Source organism: Spodoptera frugiperda, chromosome 31, assembly GCF_023101765.2.
Source record: "Spodoptera frugiperda isolate SF20-4 chromosome 31, AGI-APGP_CSIRO_Sfru_2.0, whole genome shotgun sequence".
NCBI classification, from domain to species: domain Eukaryota; kingdom Metazoa; phylum Arthropoda; class Insecta; order Lepidoptera; family Noctuidae; genus Spodoptera; species Spodoptera frugiperda.
Window position 1 is genome coordinate 4,317,439 of NC_064242.1, and position 24,866 is coordinate 4,342,304.

The following is a 24,866-nucleotide window of genomic DNA, read 5'->3' on the forward strand; positions in this document are numbered from 1 at the left end:
TTGATTTTTATTTATTGTTATATTTTACTATACATGCTTTCATGAAACCCATTCTCATGTGCACCGACAGCAGGGTGGGTGTAAGAGGGCGCACTTACAACGCCGTTAGGAGAAAAACCAATAAAATGCTTATTTTTTTCTAATCTTCTAATCCTTGTATATAAGAGAGAGGTCCACAACCCCTGTGAAGACATATATGCTGATTGATGAAGGATGCAGAGACATCGGGTGAAATGGCCTTCTTTAAAAAACTCAACACTAAAAGATTAATGTCGTTTAGGTTTGGGTTAGGGCTGAACTTTTTAAACCTAGCTTAATCTAACCCAACATTCGGGAATCATACATAATAGTGTGGTAATGAAGTCACGGATCGGATAAAATATTATTGGAATATTTTCAATTATTCAAAAACTCATTCATTTAATTATTCAATAGCTCAGAGTCTGAATTTGTGTCCAGTATAAAGCAATAAGCTCACCCTCTATATCACAGATGAAAAGTTGAGCTCGACGTGACACTATTTTCGAAATATCAAATAACAGAATTTTACCATAAAAACGTGACTGATTCGTTCTACTATACGTGTATAGGCGACAAGCAGTCTATGTCACGACATGTAGGCCACGCCCGCCCTCATGACCTCAGATCTAGGTAATGTCAGAAGTGAAGTAAATACCCGATAATCCGGGATAACAAACATAGTGCGCTATCTAGCTGATATCATTTGTTTATATCTTTGGTACGCGTTGTATCATGTGACCGTATTGCGTTGATAGTTGCATACGTTTGCATTTTTGTGGAGTAATTACATTAGTAAGACTATAATCATTATTTACTATCATCTTCATAAGACAGTAGCAATCAACCCTAAGGCGTCCACTTAGGTTTTTATCTAATTCGTTTGTGAGATCCCCAATGACTTCAAAATCAGTTGGTTGGAGGGCTCATGCATTCAACGGTTTTCTGCAATCTTTACTAACCTGGAACACGATTTCTTACTGAGTCTCTTAAAAAAACTCAAAGTCACCAAACTCTGAGATAAAAATGGGTTATGTTCCGTATTTTATTGCAAGATTGAACACACACAATATTGTAATTCACTCCGAAATTAACAAAGCAATCAAACTCTTCCTGACCTAATTGTAAAAGAAAACACATATTTAACAGGAGCTTACAACCAACTAGACAGTTTAAACAACTAAAGAAAGGAAAATTCAGGACAGAGCTGTTCCAAGAGTATATTACAAAGGAGGTAGCGTTAAGCTGAAGAAAGTACTTTACACCTTTGTGTTATCAAAGATGTTCCACAAGAAAAGGAAATGAGGACGAAAGGAAATAGGACAGCGTTTTTTGAAGAACTCGTCATTACTACACATATATTATTTTTTAAATTGTAGTGGTTTTCAGTAATTTGTTATTACTAGGTACGTGAGTGAGTTAGTAAACAAACATTTTAATGTCTAACCCCCAAAAGGCTGGCAACGCACTTGTAACGCTTCTGGTGTTTCTGGGATGATCGACAGGCGGTGGCTATTGCTTACCATCAGGTGATTCGTTTGTTCGTGTGCCGGCTTAAAAATATGTCAGATATGAGCCTTCCCTTTATATACAGTGTCAGAGGTTTCCCTTACAAATAAAACAATGAATAATTAATTAAACTTACATAGTTTTAATAATATAATACGTACTAAATACGCCAATTACAAAAGTAAAACACACATTAGATCTGAGAGTACACAGCTAAACGCTTATTTTAATCACAGCTTCTTTGATGTTAGTCGATAAGCAAAGACAATTACAAACAAATATATATTTTTAATAAAATGCAGTCATGGAAAGCGGTTGACATCCTCCTCAGGTTTCATCTCTGGTTTAAGAGAGGCGGATACCGTCGGAGCCAGCACACTGACCCTTGCTGATCTTGTGGAGAGCTGGAAAATAAATAAAAATGTGTTACAATACTATATTTTTTATTTCTAAAGGAACGCAGTAATGTTTTAGTCATCGTAGTTTCTATACACCCCTTTGGGTTAAACATATAACAAGAGGTTGTCCCATATAACAAGAGAACAAGAGACAGGTATATTTCTAGCTTATCTAGAAATACTGTTATATGAAACGATGTTAATTTTCTAACATTTTTTTAACATACAATCCATTATGAATACCAAAAACTTAGTAAAGATGTTATATTAATGTCAGTAGTTTATCAAGACAATCTAGCTTAAAAACTTTTCTAGACAAGAATCTATAAAAAAGTAGAACATGGTTATTTTAGTACACCCACATATTTATCGACTAGACGTCTGACATGTTTGCTGTCTCAAAAACTTGTTCAATAAGTTCATTGCCCCTGTTATTTCCTAGTTCTAGTATTATAGGATGGTGTTTTCTAAGAACCACATCGTACAAATATCTATAGGTGTAACTTTTAGCACATTTACACTTGGCATTGGCTCAACTGTTAAGAATAATTAATATACACGTTGCTTATTTTGAATAAAGAAAATATTGTCAGATTCAAGTGACGACCTAGTAATATACCAGTCACAAAAAGTTCAGTTAGTTAATATAAGTCCTAAAAGTAACTAAAAGTTTTATGAAAACGTACTCCTTTTCTTAATACTTTTTTTTGATACCATTTCTTTGATTCCTTTTTTTATAGGACTGATCTGATATATCGCGATATCGATATCGATTTATCCATGTTATACCCCGGGAGCGCAGATATACGCGAGACACAATGTGTTTTCTATTATATACACACGTGGCATACAAGAGGTTAATGTCATAAGCAATTCGAACAATTTTCTATGACTATTAAAAAAACATCCTCATACAATAATCACCAGGTATAGGTACACTTTATACCTTGTTATGTAAAATTAAAATAACAAAATGTAGTGACTTTGTGAGTCACATTCCGGTCAGGCACAATGGTTGCCATTACCACGGTTACATGCCGCGTCACACCTAGCTGGCCACAGGTTTATATAGGCTCTGTTGTAAATTGTATTTTTATAGTGTTACGTTTTTAATTTACTGGTATGTACATGTATATTGTATACAACAAGCTTGTATAATTTTTGTTTGAAAGTTTCAAAGGCTACCTAAATACAGTTCGTTTACTAAAAGAACCACTGCTATAGACGCGTGTGGCGTGCAGTTCGAAAAAAGAAGAATTTTGTTTAGTTAATTAAACAATAGATAATTATAGGATATTTATAGAACACATATTTTAGATTTGTTTGTCCTTTACCTACGTTAATATCATCAGAATTAGATAATTATAATTTATTTAAACTATTTATTTAACATGACTCCATACATAAGAATTGGTTTCATAAAATGCACTACGAACGAATGACGAAAGGTTAAACTACGAAAATGTTATGTTTTAAAAAAACTCTCTTTTAAATCTGTTAACAATGCATGTCAATGATCTTTGTATGAACTGATTTTATTAGTGACTGTACCAACAGTTATGGGTATGGGGTATTTACCCATATTACAGAACAGTTTCGCAAAATCATGGGCCACCGACACGCCTTTGTTATAATAAATGAATATAACCATGTCTCTGTTATTGTACTTTTCCATTGAACAAGCTCTGAATGTGGAAACATTTCGATTACGACGCAAAATCGATAATGTAATTTGTTAACAACCCAACAATGAACTTTTTTTAACTGACCTTTAAAAGAAACTTATAGGGGACTATGTCATAGTCAAGTTTTTTTTTATGTATATGAGTATATTGAAGTTTATCGACCCTTTTGCTCTATAGTACATTGTTAAAGTTCATGTTGTAATCAAAATATTGTATTCTATTATTTTCTTCTTATTTTATACATGTACTAGCTGACCCGGCAAACGTTGTTTTGCCATATAAACAATTTCTATGTACTTTCTAGTGCCGACAGAAAATAACTAACCTATTTTAAGTGTGTAAGGATGTGGTATATGCACGAAATAGGTGTGTAATGCTGTGAACGATAAGGGAATATAGAAATAACAAACGCCAAGCACTATATTTATTAATAATTCATCATAATTTATTTCTGTAATATATATATACGTATCATTATTCGATAAGAACGGTAACACTATCAAAAAATATCAGTCTCTTAATGCTACAGCGTGAACAATATTTTTTGTTAGCCCATCTTTAGCTAACACAAACAAACTTGATGGTTTACCCACTCGTGAGCATGCTACGTATAATTGTCCGTGTGAAAAACATGGCGTGCTTAAATCTAAACCACAAACCGACATCGTTTGGCCTTGGGATTTATTGATGGTCATGGCAAATGCCAATCGAACTGGAAACTGAACACGTTTTAATTGAATTGGCACATCCGTAGGTATTATAGGAATCCGTGGTATTAATATGTTTTCACCTCGGAACTTTCCACTTAAAATGCTAGCTTCGATGACGTTCTTCATTAATTTTCGAATGACCAATCGCGTACCGTTGCACAGCCGTGGCGGGTTCAAATTGCGAAGCAAGATAATCGGAGATCCAACCTTTAATTGTAAATTATGCGGTGGCACACCTGGCAAATCCAGTGAGTTCAAAAACTCTGTCGGAAAATTTACAGATTCGCTCGCATCGCAAACTGTGTCAATAGATTTATATGATTCCAAGTTCCCTGGCAATAACTGTTGTATCTTCAGATTCAAATTGTCAACGTCTACATTTTTTGCCGCTAAAATTGCTCTTTCTGCAAGCCACTCATGATTTAAGTACTGTGTGTGTACATCGGGAAATATTTTATTAATGAGAGTGTCTTGTGAGTCAACGATTGTGCAAAAATCTGTCGGTAATTTTACGCATCCAGTCTCATCTATAGTTACTTTTCCATCACCGATATCTAGAAGTTGTTTTGAGAATGTTTCAGCGGATGGATCTTGAAGCATTTGAACGCGCATATTTACTTTCAGCTGTACTTTTTCAACATTACGCCACAGTGTAGATGATTTTAAGCAAGCATTAATCTCATCAGCGTATGTTGAACGTGGAATGACAGGAAGTGTTTGCCTGAAATCACCTGAAAGGACTAACAGAGTGCCGCCAAATAGTTTGTCGTTGTTTTTGATATCTTTTAACGTCCTGTTCAACGCCTCAAGTGAATGTTTGTGCGCCATAGTACATTCATCCCAGATGATAATTTTACATTGTTTCAGCACGGTGGCCATGGACGATTGTTTTTTTATGTTGCACACTCCGTCAGGATTAATTGTATAATTAATTTAAGAGAGTTATTATTAGTATTATTTATAATTAATAATGAGAGATACACTGACAGTAAACGTCACTACTAAGTTTGATGCATAAACACACATAAACATTAATGATGGCCGACAACTGTGGAGGGAGTGAGAGAAACAGGAGACCGGCTTCGGTCTCATCCCCACTCCGCGTTGTTCACTGGGTAGTTACACCGATATAGTCTGGCCAATGAGTATCCAGAGTAAAAGCGCGGAAAATTTTAAAAATTAATTAAATTACTAAAATGATTAATAAAAAATAGGGGTTGGTGATAGAAGGGCAAAAACTTAGGGTTGTATGTATTTTTAAATATCGTATCATAAAAAAATAAATAAAAAAAATTTTGTCGAAAAAATGAAAAAAAAAATTTGAGGGGTGGACCACCCTTATTATTTAGGGGTGTGAAAAATAGATGTTAGCCGATTCTCAGACCTACTCAATATGCTTACCAAATTTCAGAGGAATCGGTCGAGCCGTTTCGGAGGAGTTTGGACACTAACTTTGTGACACGAGAATTTTATATATAAGATAATTAAATTACTAAAATGATTAATAAAAAATAGGGGTTGGTGATAGAAGGGCAAAAACTTAGGGTTGTATGTATTTTTGAATACCGTATCATAAAAAAAAAATAAAAAAAATTTTGTCGAAAAAATGAAAAAAAAAAATTGAGGGGTGGACCACCCTTATTATTTAGGGGTGTGAAAAATAGATGTTAGCCGATTCTCAGACCTACTCAATATGCTTACCAAATTTCAGAGGAATCGGTCGAGCCGTTTCGGAGGAGTTTGGAGACTAACTTTGTGACACGAGAATTTTATATATAAGATAAAGGTTTTGTACATATCTACTGAACTAGCTACCATCTTATCGTTTTGCCAGCCACTAAGTTTTACTTTTACATCATTTCATACCTTATGTTCATATCCTTTATTGGAAATAAATAAACAAATCGTATATTTATGTTGTCACCCAAAAAAGGGTGAGCAAGGCTTTTCTTATTATGCAATGTTTACGTTACACAGCTGCAGATGTTGTGCAGTTGTCACAATAAACGCGAGGTTGCATAATTTGTATTGATGTTGTTTTGTTTTTTATTTACATGAGGAACAAGTACTGTTGCATAACATTAGGTAAACCTTTTTATCTGAAGACTTCTTAATACATTTTATTACCTCAAATACTTTCTAAAATTAATAGCTATCTTTCTAAAGATCTTTCCTTGACTTTCAAAACTTTCTTGACTATAAATTCCTAACTTTTGACTAATGATCAAATTAATGAAGACAATTATCTTCATAATCTTATTTTAAAGGTAAAGCTACTTACTATCATGGTGTTCACAGTTGTAGTTGTTCATGACGCATTCATTGCCGAAGGACTTGGGTTTCTCGCCAGTCTTGCCGGCGCAGATGGGGTCCAGTGCAACTGAGCTGCAGTCGTGCATGCACGCCTTCTTGCGAGCCGCCTCAGCCTTGACTTGCTTGAGGTCAGGCTTGTCTGGACGACAGGACACCGCCACTATCACCAGAGCTGGAACACGATAGCCAGGTAGTTAGGATCTTGTTTGAGCATATGAGCAGCTTTAGTAACAGAACAGCAGATTCAGTGATGGACAATTCTATTTTTGATGTTTCAAAAGTGCCTGTATCTGGTTTAATTGAAATAAATGCTTTGACTTTGAAGTTGAACCTGATTCGAATGTCAATAAATTGGTTTGTTATTGTCAGGTACGTTCGTTTTATAATTAGGTAGGTACATATATGTATTGTACCAAAAGTAATGTACATGTTACCAAGTTATAAGTACCATGTTTGCTGTTTGCATGCTTAATTGAAGTAAGGAACTATTAATTGAAAATATATTTTGTTATCTCAATGTCAATCTTTACAGCATCATACCACACACAGAAGTATTTTATGAGTGTTTTAGACAATCTACGTAACAATTGAAAAACAAGTTTAAAATGTGAGATTTTTTGGGATTGGTACCTACTGCAAATAAGATAAAATATTTTATGCAAGATACAAAAATCCATTAACACATTCAATAAATTGTATAAGAAACCACAGAAAAGATAATTGCTATTACACCCATATTAGCAAACACAAACTAGTTGTTAATTAGCATTTCGGAGTAGGATGTAAGACTGAATATATAATTTCATTACCACATACCTCATCATCACAGACAAAAAATAGTTGCAAACACATTGTATTCGCTTCACGTGAACAATATGAACGTTCTAGAAAAATGGGGACCTACATGATGAGTCATTACTTGAATTAGGATTCATTACAATTTTGCTTGTTTCCTGCCTCAATGACCTCGTTGGTCATGTACGTAGTAAGTGCAACTGCAGTGTACAGAGCATGAAAAACAACCCATCTGCCATTGAACCTGGTCAATCTCTTCTTTAGTTAATTCTACATAGTGTTTATTAGTGTAAGCTTAACAACTATAAATACATATTTAGAAATTGTCATTGTTACTAGGCAAACTATTTAGAGCCATCTCCTCCAAGGATTATTCGGTTAATGATGTTGTTCTTCAGTATCTCTGCGCTTGATCTCTCAAGGGTGATTCTTCTGATCCGGAGCTGCGGACTACCTAGCGGGTTTACCGGAGCTCCGCGTCGAAAAGCAGGAGAAGGAACGGGGTGGTTTTTAGTCAGTAAGAGTCTGACACTCCCTCTCGCCTTACCCAAGGCGGGAGAAGTCATTGGATGATTTTCCCCCTCAAAAAAAAGGGTGATTCTTGTTCCATGGAATTTAAGAAAGAGAAAGGTGTATACCTAAGAACAGTTCTAAGGAAGGAGAAAGGTCTACCTATACCTAAGAATAGCTCTGTTTATTCCTTGCAGGAACACAATAGGCAATAATACACAAATGCTAATGTCAAAACAACAACAACAACGTTAACCCTAGAAACAAAGTAAACAATAACAATACGGAGTGACTTGTATTTCGACGTATTCCTCTTGGGAGGTGATAATACAACTAATTTCCTACAAAATTTGCCCTGAGGTCCCTGGTCCGAAAGTGGCTAGTTACTGCAATATTTAACATTTTATTCAACAATTACGAACTGTCTACAAAAACATCGATAAATAAAAAACTGGATGAATACATGAAATGAAATTAGTTGTATTATCACCTCTCTGTATAATATAACAAGTCTCAAAATTATACAACTCCTTAACAAAACGGAAGTATTTAGAGCTCATCATGTAATCTAGTTAAAGGATCATGCGCACACGCAGCTGACCTTAACCAGGCCATTAAGGTCGTCAAATGGTCATCTAGGTAATGACAGGAAGAGGGACCACTTTGCACCAATGAGTACTAGTTTTTGAATGACGTAGGACTTGAATTAGGACTAAGAGTGTGATGAGTTGTAAACAGTTTATACCTAGGTACTACTTCTGTCGATGATCTTCTGTAATATGGTGATAATGAAATTAAAAGGAGTGTTTTAAATCTTATAATGCTAAAATTGCATGGCTTTTACAAACCAAAGGATGTTTTCTAAACCAAAGGAGAGTATTATTTATGTTATTTAAATAAAATATATAATCTATCTAGGTACTCATATTGACCGAAGTTTCGTCAAAAATTATAGGAAATATTATCAGTTATAAAGCGCTTTTTAAATTAAAATATGTTTTTAACGTTTGCTAGTGCGTTGCTATGCTAAAAGGACCATATTATTACTTCTGAATGCAGGGGATGACTCTTAGCCCTTTTTATTAACGTTTAATCAAAAATAACCCTTATTTATCTGTCGTATTAAGTTTATAATATCTTGCTAACGCCGGTTTTTCCTCAACCCTAATTAGATGCAGCCTTCTACATCAACAATATTTGCACACACAATTCTTAGAAGTCCTCTCTAGTATAACAACACTACTTATATATTCAAACAATACGAAACCAGTTCACAATTTTTTACTAAACTGGAAAAAATATGATATCTCTCCGTCCAAAAATTTCCAGCAAAAAGTTCATATGAATGATAACATTGAACTACATAATAACATTGAATGTACCTAACATATCACCTATCTATATATATGTAAACTTATTTAAGAAACTTTCGAAATGTTTTCTACGTTTTAAAATTTATATTTTCTATAGAAAAGGTAAATAAAACTCACCAAAAACAAACAAAGTAGCTGCCTTCATTGTTATTTCACACGATTCCGCGTTTGACCACAAGATGCGAATAACTAACAGGCGAGAGGGCCAGCCAATCCGCTTTATATCAACTTAGTGGGGAGCCCCAACGACCGTGATTGATGCAAATCTTACACTCCACGTCCATTACTCCTCATTCTAGATAATTTTGCCCACTCGCCAGTTAAAACCGGCAATGTACAGCGTTTTATGAGTACTCACTTAATGTACGAGTCTGTAATAGGTATATGTTGATTTTAACGCTAGTAGTTCATTGTTCAGAGACAGTTATTTTTTATTGAATGATTTTATTTAATCTTGAAACTTGTTTGTGATACATTGTAGGCACTTACACCCACAGTGGATAAGTAATATTTTATGTTCGTTACAATAATCTATCTACGCAGTCAAACACATTTATATTCTCAAATGAACTTCATGTCTGTAGACATCAATCTAGACTCACACAATGGTGTGGTTTGCTTAAGTTTTGAGTAGATTATCCACAATAGGCCTTTTTGCGGGGGGAAAATCATCCATTGACTTCTCCCGGCTTGGGTGAGGCGAGAGGGAGTGTCAGACTCTTACTGACTAAAAACCACCCAGTTCCTTCTCCTGCTTTTATGTACTTACGTAGGCACTGTATTGATGAAAATTAAGGATTTTCAGATACACACATAAACCTACTTGGCTTGGCAATGGCCTGAGCCAAAAATGTGCGTTAGCACCTTTTAGGGAGCACTAGGTCCTCTAAAGAGACCAGTCCCAAGCCGTCTACGACCTATCATTCCTTCTTCATTTTGTATTCAATTTCTTATAAACGGTAGACTTAAAGAATAAATAGTAATCTTAGAAACCGTTTTAATCAAAGCTTGTGGACTACACAGTGACAATGAACGGCTTGTTATTAAACCAGTTGCGGGACTCAGTTACTTTATTGAGATACATTTGATAACAGCGGCAAGATTTATTACAGGCACCGTTATAGTCTCTTTATGAACAGATCAGACTTGTATTAATATTGGTATATTTATCTGCCTATAGGTATCTCTTCCATATACTGTTATTTTCTTTATTTAGGTACCTGTTTAGCTTATCTTTATATATATAATTCTTCTGTAAGTGTGTATGTCACTGAACTTCTCTTAAACGACTGGACTGATTTTGATGAAATTTTTTGTGTGTGTTCAAGGGGATCTGAGAATGGTTTAGATTCACAATTTTGTCCGCTGGACAATGTTTTTTTAATTAATTTTTAATTAATTAGTAGTTGTTGATTTTGGAATTTTTACATCGGATCCGACGGACGGCGCTACCATCGCAGTGTCAAATATTAATGACGTTAGATATTGTCATAACATTTGAATAATAATTTTCATCAAAAACATAACCCTCCTTCTGGCGCAGTCGGGTAAAAAGGTCCAGAATGTTTTAGCTTATTAAAAAACTTTTAAATTTTCAAATTAACGTGTAGACGGGACAACGTCTGTCGGGTCCGCTAGTACACCTATATGAACATATCCGCTCTTTAAACTTAATACCTATAAACTGGACCGTCGATAGAGGGCGCCATAGACGAACGTAAATTGTATCGACCAGTTTGGCAATATATTAAAGAAGGGCCAAATTAACAGACAATTCCAAAATTCTCTCCATCTTCTAGTTTACTTTTATAAAATAATTAAGGTGATACAAAAGAACATCGATCCAGTTGTTTCAGAAGCAAGTTTTAGGGCAATATTAGCGAATCAAATCTAGTCTAATCTATGTATATTTGAATCAATTAAACACTGAAAACTCATAGGTAATTGTACCGTCTCGTCGTCTTACCAAATATTACTAACACTAATGTGTTCATTGTCTCATCACGATGACGAACCCTTCAAGTCTAATTTGTTGTAATCTGATATTCTTCCTACTTTACTTACAAACGGTAGGCTTGAGTCATTCTTCCGCTAGGTAAGCAGTAATTTAAATAATTCCACGAAATTGCTAGTTTTTGTAGATTATCCTGTTATATAAAATGAAGGAAGTGAACTTGAGAGTTATTCAGTTCCTAGCTACATTTAAAAAAGAACTTATTTACTTATTATAAGGAAAAATATGTATAAATAAGTAGGTGTTTATGTATTAGGTAATGCTTGTAAACAAAATAAAAATTACACTATCAACTAAAAGTGCAAGTTCTTTGAACTTAGGATAGATAACATTTTGAAAACAAAATCATTATTAAATAAAGTGTTATAAGAATCGCGAATAATTTTACAGAACATACTAGTAGATGGCGCTATAACATACTGCAAAATAGTTTGTTATAGCGCCATCTACCGGGGAGTAGCGAAACCAATACAAAAATTATTAAATACGGCTTCGTAACATAGATGGCGCTGATAAAATACACGCAAAAGTTCAAGTAGTTAGTCTTTCACATATTTTTAGTTTTTAATTAAGTACTACAACCTTTTTATAGCAAAACTAAGGAATTTAATCACATAATAAAGTCTACAATGAACAGCGAGAGCGGTCAGCGGTGACCGTTCTGGGATGTAGAATTTTATTCAAGTATCGGTTTTCTCTTCTCTTCCTCTCAATTCCTTCTCTTAGGTTTATGGTAACTAGGCATATGGCGCCCGCCAGGTTACAGAAGGTCGCCCCGAGACGCGCGTGTTTTGTGCTTTTTCTACTGCCCATAAAGTGATAACGGCGTCAAAATATTAGGGGCGCATATGAAACGTTTTGCATAGGGCGCTATCTAGGTTTCTAGGTATTAACTTATTATTCTGTGATACTACTCCCATATACTAAGCTCAGTATCAGATTATAATCAGGTCTAATAAGATTTAGTTAGGATGACACAGATACAATTACTTTATGGCCAATTTATAGCTGATAATATAGCACAGGTAGATCTTTGGTACGAAATAATTAAAACAACTTTTTCATATAAACATCTTTTTTTTATTCCAACTTATAACCATACATAATATACACAGTACAAAAAAAAACTTCCTAATACAGCAATAAGGACAAAAAGAAATTGTCACATACTTTATCTATCATTTTGTAACATAACCAAATTGAGAAATCTAGTAATAGGATAAACTTATCTACATGCCGTGTTGTAATGTACAATGCTTCGAGCGAATACGTTTGTTTTACTTCAATACAATAACTTAAAAGTATACAATTCTTAATATGTACTCGATGGAATTCGAATTAAAATTTACACAATACATACATATCACTATAGCTACAATTAAGCTGTAAATAACCTGAAGAGTTTTATTTGTATTTCAATTAAGGAACATAAAACATATCCACATCTCAACGATATCACCATAATCAGACTAATTTACATTGCACATACTCCGATCGCGACCGTCGGACTAAATCACATTTCGAGTACACTTACACACATAACTGGTACACAATCGACTCGGACGCTTAATAATGGCATCTTATACACGAAACGGCGCACAGCGCGTATCATACTCGCTCCCAATCTTACGTTTAAATGCGGAACTTAGCAATTAATGTTACGTTCGAGGTTGAGATCAAATGCGGGAGGCCCGCTCGTCTTCACTTGGCTTCGGCGAGCGCCTCCTCCAGGCAGCACAGAGAATCCTTTACCGCGTGATACACGATATTCTTAATCTGTAGCTTATCTTCTTTGTTAGAGTGCTGGCGAGACAACCGCCTGAACTGCTGCGCGAGCTCGAAACACCGCGAGACGTTCTCGGGTGAGACGAAGTCCTCGGCCACTTTGATACAGTCCAGCAAGTTCCTGACTTGATGCGGCGCTCCGGCCGGAATGAAGACAGCGTCTCCGGGGCACTGCAGGATCGCGTAGCCCTCCACGCCGTACTCGCGGTAGAGGCGCTCACGGAGCGCAGCGTCCAGGTACCAGGTCTGGTCGTGCACCGGGTCGTGCTGCGGCCGCGGCCGCGCGCCGCGCTCCAGCTCGGCTCGCACGAGGAAGTCGCGGATCTTGTCCGCGTCCTTCGCAGCGTAGATGTGCCACAGCGCCGCGGGGGGCTTGAGCCGCGCGCGGCGCCGCGACAGGACGTCGACGCCGGCCTCCTCCGCGGCCCGCGCCGCCTCGCGCGCTCGCTCGGGCGCGTCGGCGGGAGCGCTGGCGTGCACCATGACGTTGACGGCGTCGCTGACGTCGAGGTGCAGGTTGGTGGTGCCGCCCGCGCCGCCGTACGCGGTGTACATCTTGGGCCCGAGGTCTGGCCGTACGAAACATTCAGGTAACCGCGCGGCCAGATTGAGTTTGCCGGTGCGCGATGTGTATTCGCTGAGTGGTAACGCTCGCATGAGATCGTCGAAACGTCCGGGCAGAAGCTCCGCAAAGTCTTCGCCCGGTGGCCAGTCTTTTAATTTGAGCACCATTGGAGCGCCGCGTTCGTCTCGCAGCCTCTTGGCGGCTAGATCGAACCCGTCCCAGAATTTCTTGCCCAGTTGGTACGGTACCACTAAACCGGACGCACAATTAACCAAGTCGACTCTCTCTTCACCGAAATCCCGGGAGAAACTCTCAGGACTCCATAAGTTTTTATCGAGAATCGTCGATACGTCGGAGACTAGAACTGGTTGGCCACGTTTCCACTGGTCCTGTAACAACAAACAAAACACATTAATAAAATGAAGTAAAGATACGTTTAGCAAACCCTATTTTTAAATTGAGTCTAATATTTCTTTCAATTAAAAATAAAGTAGGTATTTACCTGGAACGGTTTATAATTGCCGGCGTGCATGGGGTCTGTGAGATGTAGAAGTTTCCCGTCGCAGAGCCAGGCGTGAGGCACGTCTGGGTAGAGCAGCTTGGACTCAGTGAGCGTCATGATACGGATGGGGAGCTCCTCGCGGCCTCGCCCACTCCTGTCGTACCGCTTCACTACGTTGGACAGCGCGAACGGTTTCGATTCTTCATCTTCATCTTTCTTTTCGTCTACAACGCTGGATATGACGTCATCGAGAATATCGCTTTTACTCTTCTTCTGCTTTTTCTTAGGCTGAGTCTCGCCACCCTCGGGCGCTGGTCGGATGAGTAGTTCCCGTAACGTTGAGAAGTTGCCTCCCTCCTCAGAGTCAGACGAGCTAGAATCAGACTTCTCTTCTTCGGCTTCAGTCTTGAGTGGTATGTCGGACAGCCAGCTAACGACAGAGCTGCCAGTCTTGCCGTTCTCCGACTTGACTGGCGACGAGCCGTTGGCGGCTGGCTCTTCCTTGATCTCTTCTTTCTTAACATTCTGTAAAAAGAAACATCAGTTGGTTAAAATACGAAAATTTAAATTGATTTTGAAGATTTGTCGGCAGGTTATGACAAATTCAAACATTGGCTTTCTTCCATTTTAATCGACTAATGTTAACGGTTGCACAAGTTTTGCTGAGTTTTATTATTAACATTGATTTGACAATCCACTACTGGACTATGGGCATCATCTAAGGAGACAAGACCCTCCTCTCCTCTAAGAGGTGGTGGTGGTGGTTGTGATAGCATAAGTGTTGTGTAACAAACCTTCTGCAGCGCGCGTTGCAGCAGCCTCCTTGCGGCGGTGCGCATGTTGTTGTTGGGCGCGGGCGCGGCGCCGCAGGAGCAGGGCGGCAGCGCGAAGGCGTCGCGCATGGCGTGCGCGCGCGCCGCCGCCGCGTCCAGCGCGCCGCCCGCCGCTATCTGCGTCAGCAGCAGGCGTCGCGCGGGGTGGGCGCCGCCACTCGTGCATGTTAGCCAACTGTGGACCAAAAATAAAGTTATACTACTGCTTCACTGGTCACTTATAAGCACTATTGCTTATGAAGTTTTATATTTCGTCTCCAGGCCTAAATTGGGATTAGGTCCAAGTCTGTAAGTTTTATTGGACTTTCCAATTAAAGAAACATTTCTAAATTCTAAAGCAGTAATTCTAGTTCTAAGTCGTAATTATTCTAGAATCATTTAGTATTCTAGCAATCTCTAATTTAGCTGATTGTTTCACCTTTCCTACTTTCAACCTGTTATGGTCTATAGCCTATGCAAAAGTAAACTTTGCGCAATCGAATTGCGAGATCGCAATAGCACAGCAATAGTGTTTATTGTATTTTGTTATCTCTTATTCACTATAATAACGAAGTTCAATAACCTTGTGATTACTAATCTAGAACTTAGAGATAGTTAAGCCAAGATATGTAAGGTTTCCGATAACTATAGATTTGAGACGTTATTTATGTTCCTGAACTTTAAAGTATTTACGTTTCTGATTGTCATAATGATAACATAATAAAAGTACTTATAGCTATGTGAAAACAAAAATAGTTTTGTAACAAAACTCACCCAAAGGAATCTCTTTCGCCGTTGGCATTGGCGTTTGAGGAGTTATTTGTTTCGGTCGTGGCTGGGGGAGTGTCGCCGCCTGATGTCCGTGACTGTAACAAACACGAAAACATTTTAGAAAATCAATCGCAATTACAGTTTGTGTTATTCAAAACTGACTAACACGATAGATTGCACCAATTAGGGAAGTGTGTTTTATAATAGTATTTACCTTATAACAGTCCAAACATACGACGAAGCCGCACTTTCCGCACGTCCAATGGAAGTTGAACAAGGTGGTCTCACACACATCGCATATTTCCCTGACTCCTTGCACCACTCGTTTCCATGCTATCGTCTTGTCTGGAAATAAACAAAACCTCATTAGCAATCGTTCAAAACTTAGAAGTGTTAGCTTGTAATTTTTTTTGTCATATTAAAGAAACTTACCATCGTTCAAATGATGGGATTCCGCCTCTTTCTCCTGTTGTAGCAGTTCACAGAACTGGTCTCCAATCTCCCTCAGTAGGAAGCAACTCATCTCGATATCTAACTCAGCTGCACCCGCGGATGATGATAGCCATAGCTTTTTATCATCCTGTAGACAAATAAAACAAATTATTATTATTTGTAACAAAATCAATTGACTGCGATTTTGAATTATCAAGCAATATCACCACAAAGATCAAACTCAGTGGAAAAAATAAGAAGCTCACCTCTTCAGCATCTTTGTAAGGATCCGAGAAGCCGGCTATCGCCAGCTGCCTGTTTTTGGCGTACTTCAGTCTTCGGAAAGCGTAAAATCTGCAGAAGATGTTTGGCAAGTCCTTGTCACGTTGGGCAGGTGACCAACGACACTCACGGCACTTGGCGAGGCGCGGGGCTACCTCGAAACAAGGACCGTTCTGTAGGAAGGAGTCGGGCTGCGCGCGGGACGCGGGCGTGGCGGGGGCCACACGGCGCGGGGGCTCGTCCCGCCGCCTGCCGCCGCGGCCGCCGCCGCGCGTGCGTCGCCCGCGAGCTCGCCCGGCTCCTCCGCGTCTACTAGACGTACTTCCACTGCCACTCCCACTTCCGCCAGAATCTGAGTCTTTATCGTCACTCTCTTTATCACTTTCGCTCCCACTTTCGGAAGCCTTCTTTCTCTTCGGTTCATCTCCAGCTTTCCTTGGTACGGCACCTTTTTTCCGTTTCGCCTTTGGCGGTTTTCTTTTTGGAGGTGTTGCAGACTCACGATCGGAACTAGAACTATCCTCCTCTGCATCGTCTACTCGACCGTTAACCTCTTTCGGCTTCCTTGGTTTAGTGGTCTTTCGTGCGCCTCGCTGTATTGACTTGGCAGCTACGGGCACGACAATATTTGAACTGGAATCGTCTGGTTCTGACACTCGGTTGATTGTCATCGGCAGTGTAATACATGTTCCACCGCCTCCTGAACAGTCACCTTCTCCGATTGGCGCGGTCTCATGCCGCTGTAACCACGCCTTCTTGCCAAGATGCCGGACGGGCGCACCGCCATTATCTCGAGGGGATTGTGCTGCTTTCGCAGGAGTATCACCGTCAGCTCCAGTAGTGACTGGTGGCGTCGCAGGCGGTGCAGGCGGCGTCGGAGCTGTGGGCGGCGCGGCCGCCACTGGAGGGGACGCGGCTACTGGAGGTACAGGGGTCGCGGGCGCCGGGCTGGCCGCGGGGGTGAGGTGCGGCGCGGGGGATGCTCCGGCAGCTCGCTCGGGTGTGGCGACGCTACCGTCTGCAGACGGTACGCGCACGTCACAAGGTGGGCCCGGAGCTTGTGGCGCGGGCTCCGAGCCGTGCGGTGTCCGTCCAGTACCGGCCGCTGCTGCTATTAGAGGTTCTGGAGCAGCAGATTCCTCAAGTCTTCGCCGCTTGGCATCAGCCTCGGGAGGGTCTGACGCACCACGTCGTCTAGGCGACAGGCGGTCAGGGTCGTCACGCGACACTCCTAAGTCTAGAGGTTGCAACTGGCACGGTGAGGTGGAATTAGAATCCACGACAGCGCGTTGTGGCGGGCGAGGCTCTGGAGTGCGCGAGTGCGCAGGGGGAGGTGGTCTTGAGCGTTGCGCGTATGGTGGAGGGTACGGGACTGGCGGTTGCTCTACCTTGCTATGTGGCATCGGAGGCTCGACAGCTACAGCGTAGTGCGCAGGCCCTGGTCCAGGACCCGGTGAATTGCACGGAGGTTTGCCATAAATGTGTGGAGGTGCAGGGCTCGAAACCTTAGGCTTCACGGGTTGTGCAGTCTGATAGTAGGCAGGAGAGCGAGGCGGCGGAGGTTGGTACAGCCGCCGCGCGTTCTTATCCTGGGCAGGTAGCGCCGCGTGTGGTGACGTCTGTAGGGTTGCGTGCGGATGTGGCGGCGCGTGTGGTGAGGGACCCGTTCTATACGTCCGAGATGGCAGGTAATGAGGGTTAGGTTCATTCCGAGGTTTGCTCGGATATGGGTGTTTCTGTTCTAGGTGGATCTGTTTAGGATCGTGCTTGACTATCACAGAGTTTTTCTCTGGGACCAGCGGTGGCGGTGCCGGTAGATGCTGGTCCTTAATTTTATCGTATCGATAAGGGTAATTGTAGGGAGCAAAGTTAGGTTCACCTTTGGGTAAGGAGGGATGTGATTGTTTGTCTGGTTTAGAAGGGATGGAGATGCGAGCGTGTTGCGCATGGTAATCTGCGGGGGAGGTGGCGGGAGGGCGAGTGGAGGGATGCGCGGGGTGCGCTGGGTGCCCTGGGGGGGAGTAGTACGCGCGGTCTGTCGGGGGAACTCGTAGTCGCTCGTGTTCCTGCGCCGCGGCACCTCGGCTCGGCGCCAGGCTGTGCAGTAACGACCATGACCGCTGTGAGCAAACAAACACATTCGTTAACATTGTGAAACATATTTCATACAATAACTTATATCATAAAAAGAAACATTGCCAGAAGAATTTATTCTCACAGATAATATTGATTAAGGGTTACTATTAAAATATCTATAAACAGGAACTACCTTTTGATTCGCCAGCCTAAGAGATTCTTCGAAATGCCTCGACACTAGTTTTGAGGCGGCGTTCTCATGATCTCTTCGTTCCTTTTCTTCCCTCTCTTGTTTTTCCCTCTCCCGTTCTCTTTCTCTTTCCCTCTCCCTCTCACGTTCCTGTTCTATCCGTTCTCTCTCCTTTCTTTCTTTTTGTTGCTTCTCCATCTCTCGTTGCTCCTGTTCCCTTCGATCTCTGTAACAAAGAAAAAATATTCGAATAAGTGAAATGAAAAACAACAAAAAAAAAAACGTTAACTGTAACCAAAAATGGAATTGATTATTTCTTAATTATGCCGTTTACTTCATCTTATCAGCTTACATAACAATATGTAATCACCGTCAGTGCATTATGGCCAGTAGTTAGCTAACATGCGTTTGCGCAACCTTCCAAGTGATAAATATAGGTAGGTATACGTGAAGATTAAGTGGGTCAAGGTCATTTATTTCACAAATGAAAATTACATGTTTTAAGAAACCATTCATTATGTATGGTTTCGAGAATAAAATCAGTACATTACTTTCGAGCTAATCTAAGTTTTAAAATACCAAAAAGCCTATAATTCAGTTCAAGATAAACAAAGGCACGTAACAGTTTAAGTGAATTTTCGTGTAAATAAATTAAACCATTAAGGTTTAATTTCGCAGACATTCTTAACTTAAATAAGGAAAACTAAAGAGCATAGACATTAACAAAGCACTTTTTATTTTTATTTTTAGTTCACGAATTGACGACAAAAAAATCTTTAGAAAATTACTAAGATATTTCAGGGCTGGTGTGTCATAATCTCATTGTCCTAATTCCAAATGGTTACTTGTTTACTAATACGCGTTGTGGTAATTGTAATCGGATGAAACGCGGATCGAATTACGTATACGGAAAAGTTTTATTGGCTTCGACTTTCAACCTTTAGGGGCACAACACTACTTACCTATATTTCGCTACCGTAACTCGTAACCCAATGAAAATAAAACGTTACGTAAAAAAGAAATCGATGGAGGTAGTCGTGGCCAAATACTATTTGGACACACGACATTGGATTATGTCATTAATGGTCAAGGTTCTATATTAAATTCCACACGCTTCGCATGATACGAAATTACTGCCAAGAATTTATTCGTATAATAAATATTTACATTTGAATATCAATATTTTGTAAACAAGAATCGAATGAAGGAAGTACACAAAGATCTTTACGAAAAGGAAAACAAAAACAGGAAAGTAAACAGTAAAGATTGCAACAATGCATTTGCATTTAATGTTTTGGTCCCTGTTTAATAAACAATATCAAACTTACGGATACACTACTCTTCGAACAATAATAGGACGTAAATACTCTGATTTCTTCATTTTAATTCAGTTTGAACTTAATCACTATCGAAACCGTATATGAAGAACTGAACTGTGTAATAAAACCACTGTTTTTAGTACAAAATCACTAATAAAGATTAATAATAATAACACAACGCTTGAAATCTTCAATTATAAATACGTCACTGTCAATGTCAAACAGATTTATTTTTAAACACATTACACAAATGGCATTCAGTTTTGTTATAATCAGCCAGTAATTTTGTTAAAACCTCTTTGTTGTAATAATTATAATCCTTTTATCAGTTTCCTGATTTTAATAATTCGTAAATATTTTTTCTTGCAATTTGGTGATAGTTATGTTATGAATTATGATAATATTTAAAATATTTATTGCATTTGCAATCGATTATCAAGAATAAAAAGCTTAATCGATTTTATGCAAATGATAAAGATATTAAACCGACCTATCAATTTGTGAATAACAATATTAATCCGGTGACTACCTAGTTTGAAACATAAAAAGTAGAGTATGATTGCGATAAATTCAAAACCAAGTGCATAAAAATGCAATCGAGCACAAACAAGCAATAAAACAAGCGCATATCGGATTTGCACATTACCACCGTCTGTCATTACCGTTCAATGACCTTGGCCTACAGCAACTTTTGGATGCTGACGTCATTAGGAACCTTGAACGCATCCATAGCACTTCTGGCACTTCATTGTTGACAGCTTTCCGGCTTCAAATGGCCAGATATTTATGGAATTCATACCTACTTCAAATGCGTGGCAAAATTGTATTCATAATTCGCCATCCACGTGAATAATTTATTCTTTCGAAACAGTTATTAAGATTACGAAATAGAAGAACTTGTTTTCCAATGAACAATGACTTATGTATTGTTAAAACAAATCAAGGTTTTATATAATAATACAACACATTTTTCTTAACAATGGGAGCAATATAGGCTATAGAACACTTTATTACTGCTTTTCAATAGATAATACAATTATTTGTTAAGTTGGTTGTGTATTGTGAACGTTTATTCTTTTCTTACAGAGAAAGCTATGCAAACATTGTTGTGTGGCATTTCTTTAAAATTACATGGGATTTTCCTAAAAACGAACAAAACGCACTCTTAATAAAAATAAGCCAAAAAGGACGAAAACTTAAGTCTTAATGACATTTAAATCTATTTTAATACCTAGATAATCGTACAGCACTATGTAGATTCTTACTGTTACCACCGAAAAAAACGCAAGTCATTCCAAATTATATCATATCACTGCAGGCATAGATATCAAAATACATATGATTAGTTATCATTCATAAATAATAATCTAACATTCTTATGTCATGGAAGATTTTATTATATCTAGGTATAATTATTTATTATCTGTTTAAAATGTATAACTTCCGAGCGTTATATTTTTTTTGCTACAGATTATACAATGATTCATAATTAATTCAATGTTGGCCTTATGTAGGTGTAACCTGATTATCTCGTAATATCAAATTAATTTATTAATTTTTTCATGTTATCTAAGAAATTATATACATTTTTTATTATCATATCTCTCTCTTACGATTTTATCTTGAGTAATAGGTATTAGGAACATACCTTAAAATATCATGATAAATTAGAATTACATATTTTTTTAATCACGTGAAATACAGATACGTATTTGTAGTGTCTTGTTTAATCTTAATATGAATTCCACAAGATTGTGTTAGAAGAGTATTATTGTACCAAAATATTGTGTATGTCGCTTGATCTTGGAATTAAAATAACCTACGAAAATTAACTTACGTTACAACTGTTAAGTATTCCTTTCAGAAGGTATTAACACCACGTAATTACGATGTACAGCTTAAGGTATCTAAGAAGCTTGAGTAAACCGCTAGTAAAACTAGAATATCAAATAAGTACCTACTAACAACAAAATTATAGGATATCCCGCTCGTTTAATCTGCTATTTACACCGACAACGACCTTAATAAACTGCCACAGGCCACTGATATAACTTTTAATAATAACGTGCGTGCAGACATGCTAAATTTTCAACACAAGAAGTCAAGGATAAAAACAACATCTTAATAACTTTAAGTTATTCATTCGAGATATTCGTTTTATTATTATGAACAATAAGAACCGGATAAAACCTACAAGGTTACATTAATACGAACGTAAATAGATTTTCCTCGTACATATACAAGTAGTTATAAAACCTGCTTCTTGTTTACAGCGATTTGTTGAGCGATAATATTTTGATTAGCTGACCTTCTACATTGATATTTATAGAAGAATAAAAACTATAGTTACTAGCAATAATAATAAGTCATTCATAGGGCATATTAACACGACAGTACAATGACCAGGTGTATTTTTATCTACGCGATCGATTGCCACAAAAGGACTCATGTCTTGCAACCTTTAAAAGGGCAGTAAACAATAACGAAGTTTCTAATAATAATAGTAGTTTATAACTAAGTCTTTATAAAATAGAATGATACGTCAATAAAATTACAAAAGGCTTTTCTTTTCAAAAGAACGATGTTTCAACTGCAGGTACCTAAATCTGTCTACAAAGGGTACAAGCGTCATATAAAATGTAACATCACCCAGGTAACAGCTGCGAAAGTCAATAGCAAAAAAAAAGTAATAAAAATAACCTTGTATGGTATGGGAGCGATGAATATTTAGCATAGCAATGTTAATACACAGCTTTTAGTTATAAAACGGGAAAATACTGACACGTCAAGCATACATATTTCCTCATAATCGACTTAAAGTTGTTAACATTCTAGTCACGTGAGGTTAAATGAGGAATTATTTATTTTATTGTGGCCTGGGTAATCACGAGTGAGTGGATTTATGACGTAGGGTAAAGAAGACTCATGAATTGTGTTAATTTGTATGCCTCAGCATGTTTAGACGATTGTGAATTATTATTTGCCATATCTGTAACTCCCTCACGATTATTCATGAAACGTGTCTCAGACGAATTAGCATTTCAATTCAATATTGCCAATAACTTATCGCCACGATAAATTTATTGAAAACGGGAAATATTCATGATTTATTATGTGTGTGTTATAATAGAGATGTGAATACATAATGTATTAAAATATGCATGTAAATTACGTCTTCATGTTTAGAGTGTCTATTCGTAGTTCAATAACCTTTGCATAATGATTTACTCAAACACAATTAACATGATATGGCCTTGGCTATGAATTCTGCGTGATGATGAAAGATATCATAATATTGCGATGATAATAATGTGTTTCAAGGTAATATCAATTTTAATTTATAGTTTGCAAAAAACCGATGAGAGACGACCCGATATGTACAATAAAACATTAATATCAGGGGTTTTTCTACCGGTCAAATGGCAAGGTTAAAAATACATTATCAGGTTTCGTTTAATTTATTAAAGATACGGTATTATCCAGTTTTCCTGTTCCTATAATGATTAATTTAAAAGCAAAATGTAGTCTGGTTTTTTGTCGATACTTGGTATTTTATTATTACGAGGAACTTTTGTATCTTACTTTTTGAATTATTTATAGACGCCTTCAAACCGTTCGGAAAACCCCGATAATGATAATATGGTACAAAATTTTAAGAGGCTTTGAAAGTGCATACGTTTTTAAATTTGTGCATAAGTACTACTACCTAATTTACACAATATTTCTTGACTTAGTAATAATTCAAATGTTTCAAATTATTTTAAACATTCACGATCTCAGTTAAATGTTGGACTTGCCTACACCTAAACACAAAATTACTGCCAATTATTCCATTATTCGCAATAAATAACTATAATTTTATTGTAATGGCAGGAAAATTCATAAACAAACACATAGATTAAAATAAATTACAGAAAATAAATTTTAGTTAATTTATTAAAACATTCCACGATTATTTTAAGTCCGTCATGTAAATAATAAAGTACCTATTTCCTAAACATTGTTTGAGAATAACACGAGAGTTGGCAAGCCACCAATTATGTTAATGTTTATCATTGCTAAGATTTTCTTGCATGTCGACAACCCTATTTCTGTCTGGAAAATGCTAATGTATTTTAGCTGTGGCCTTGCAAGTTTTAAATACAAAACTCGGATAGTTTTAGTCTTTTTAACCTTTGTTTTTATAACAAAAGCATTGTTATTTTGTGTATTTATTTGTTCTAATTATACACTTTTAATGCTGTGTTTAAAAATATCTACAGACAGTCTAGACGGATACTTTTAATAAGAATAGAATAGCTATTATCGTTGATGGTGTAGGTAGTATCATAATGTAAGAAAATTCTTGTTATTACATTTCTGCGAAGGTTAATTTTAGCCAAGGTCAGAGCTGTAACGTAAATAACAGATCGGAGACCATTGATAAATGTTTGCAAAAAATACAAACTGCCAAAGAGATTATGACGATATTCTTAGAATTCTAACAATCTCAAGGTTATGATGGGCTTTTACGAGTTATATGACGCCTATAAAATCTATAAATCAATACGTGGGTTACTCTAATCTGACCCATTATTTATAGAAGATACGTTCTTTTTTTCAAAGGAGAACAGGGTTCTGGCTCTGAATGTGGTTGTGTACGTGAAATTGTAACACGTTAATAATCTTGAATTTGAACTTAATAGTTTTAACTATTTAGAACACATTTCAAACCTTAATTACTAGATATCAGAGATACATTTGTCTTAACAGTAAAGTTTTTAAAGGTATAATTATAAAACCATTTACTAAATTGCCGAATTCATAT

At 37.7% G+C, this 24,866-nt stretch overlaps 2 protein-coding genes across 3 annotated transcripts in view; both read right to left on the bottom strand.

Moving 5' to 3' along the window:
• Positions 1 to 1,646: 1,646 nt before the first annotated feature.
• LOC118276458 (uncharacterized) lies at positions 1,647 to 9,590 on the bottom strand. The gene is made up of 3 exons (XM_035594784.2): positions 9,429 to 9,590; positions 6,602 to 6,805; positions 1,647 to 1,931 (listed from the first exon to the last, which is right to left on the bottom strand). Exons 1-3 carry the CDS (start codon positions 9,454 to 9,456, stop codon positions 1,873 to 1,875), a joined length of 291 nt encoding a protein of 96 aa, XP_035450677.1. The 5' UTR covers positions 9,457 to 9,590; the 3' UTR covers positions 1,647 to 1,872.
• A 2,792-nt stretch (positions 9,591 to 12,382) lies between these two features.
• LOC118276070 (lysine-specific demethylase 3A) overlaps positions 12,383 to 24,866 on the bottom strand; it is a 169,023-nt gene continuing 156,539 nt past the window's right edge. For both annotated transcript variants that reach the window (XM_035594211.2, XM_050707295.1), the window contains 8 exons: positions 18,744 to 18,966; positions 16,459 to 18,594; positions 16,193 to 16,340; positions 15,975 to 16,105; positions 15,764 to 15,855; positions 14,972 to 15,185; positions 14,178 to 14,702; positions 12,383 to 14,064 (listed from right to left, as the gene is read on the bottom strand). In XM_035594211.2, coding sequence (XP_035450104.2) covers positions 13,027 to 14,064; positions 14,178 to 14,702; positions 14,972 to 15,185; positions 15,764 to 15,855; positions 15,975 to 16,105; positions 16,193 to 16,340; positions 16,459 to 18,594; positions 18,744 to 18,966 — 4,507 coding nt within the window. In that variant the 3' untranslated portion in view covers positions 12,383 to 13,026. The remainder of the gene's footprint in view (positions 14,065 to 14,177; positions 14,703 to 14,971; positions 15,186 to 15,763; positions 15,856 to 15,974; positions 16,106 to 16,192; positions 16,341 to 16,458; positions 18,595 to 18,743; positions 18,967 to 24,866) is intronic.

Bases quoted from the DNA above. Each gene is read 5' to 3' on its own strand.
- LOC118276458 (XM_035594784.2), bottom strand. From the start codon at position 9,456: ATGAAGGCAGCTACTTTGTTTGTTTTTG. The intron at 6,806-9,428 runs GTGAGTTTTATT...ATCGTGTTCCAG, and splicing joins AGCTACTTTGTTTGTTTTTG to CTCTGGTGATAGTGGCGGTG. The intron at 1,932-6,601 runs GTAAGTAGCTTT...TTTATTTTCCAG, and splicing joins CAACTGTGAACACCATGATA to CTCTCCACAAGATCAGCAAG.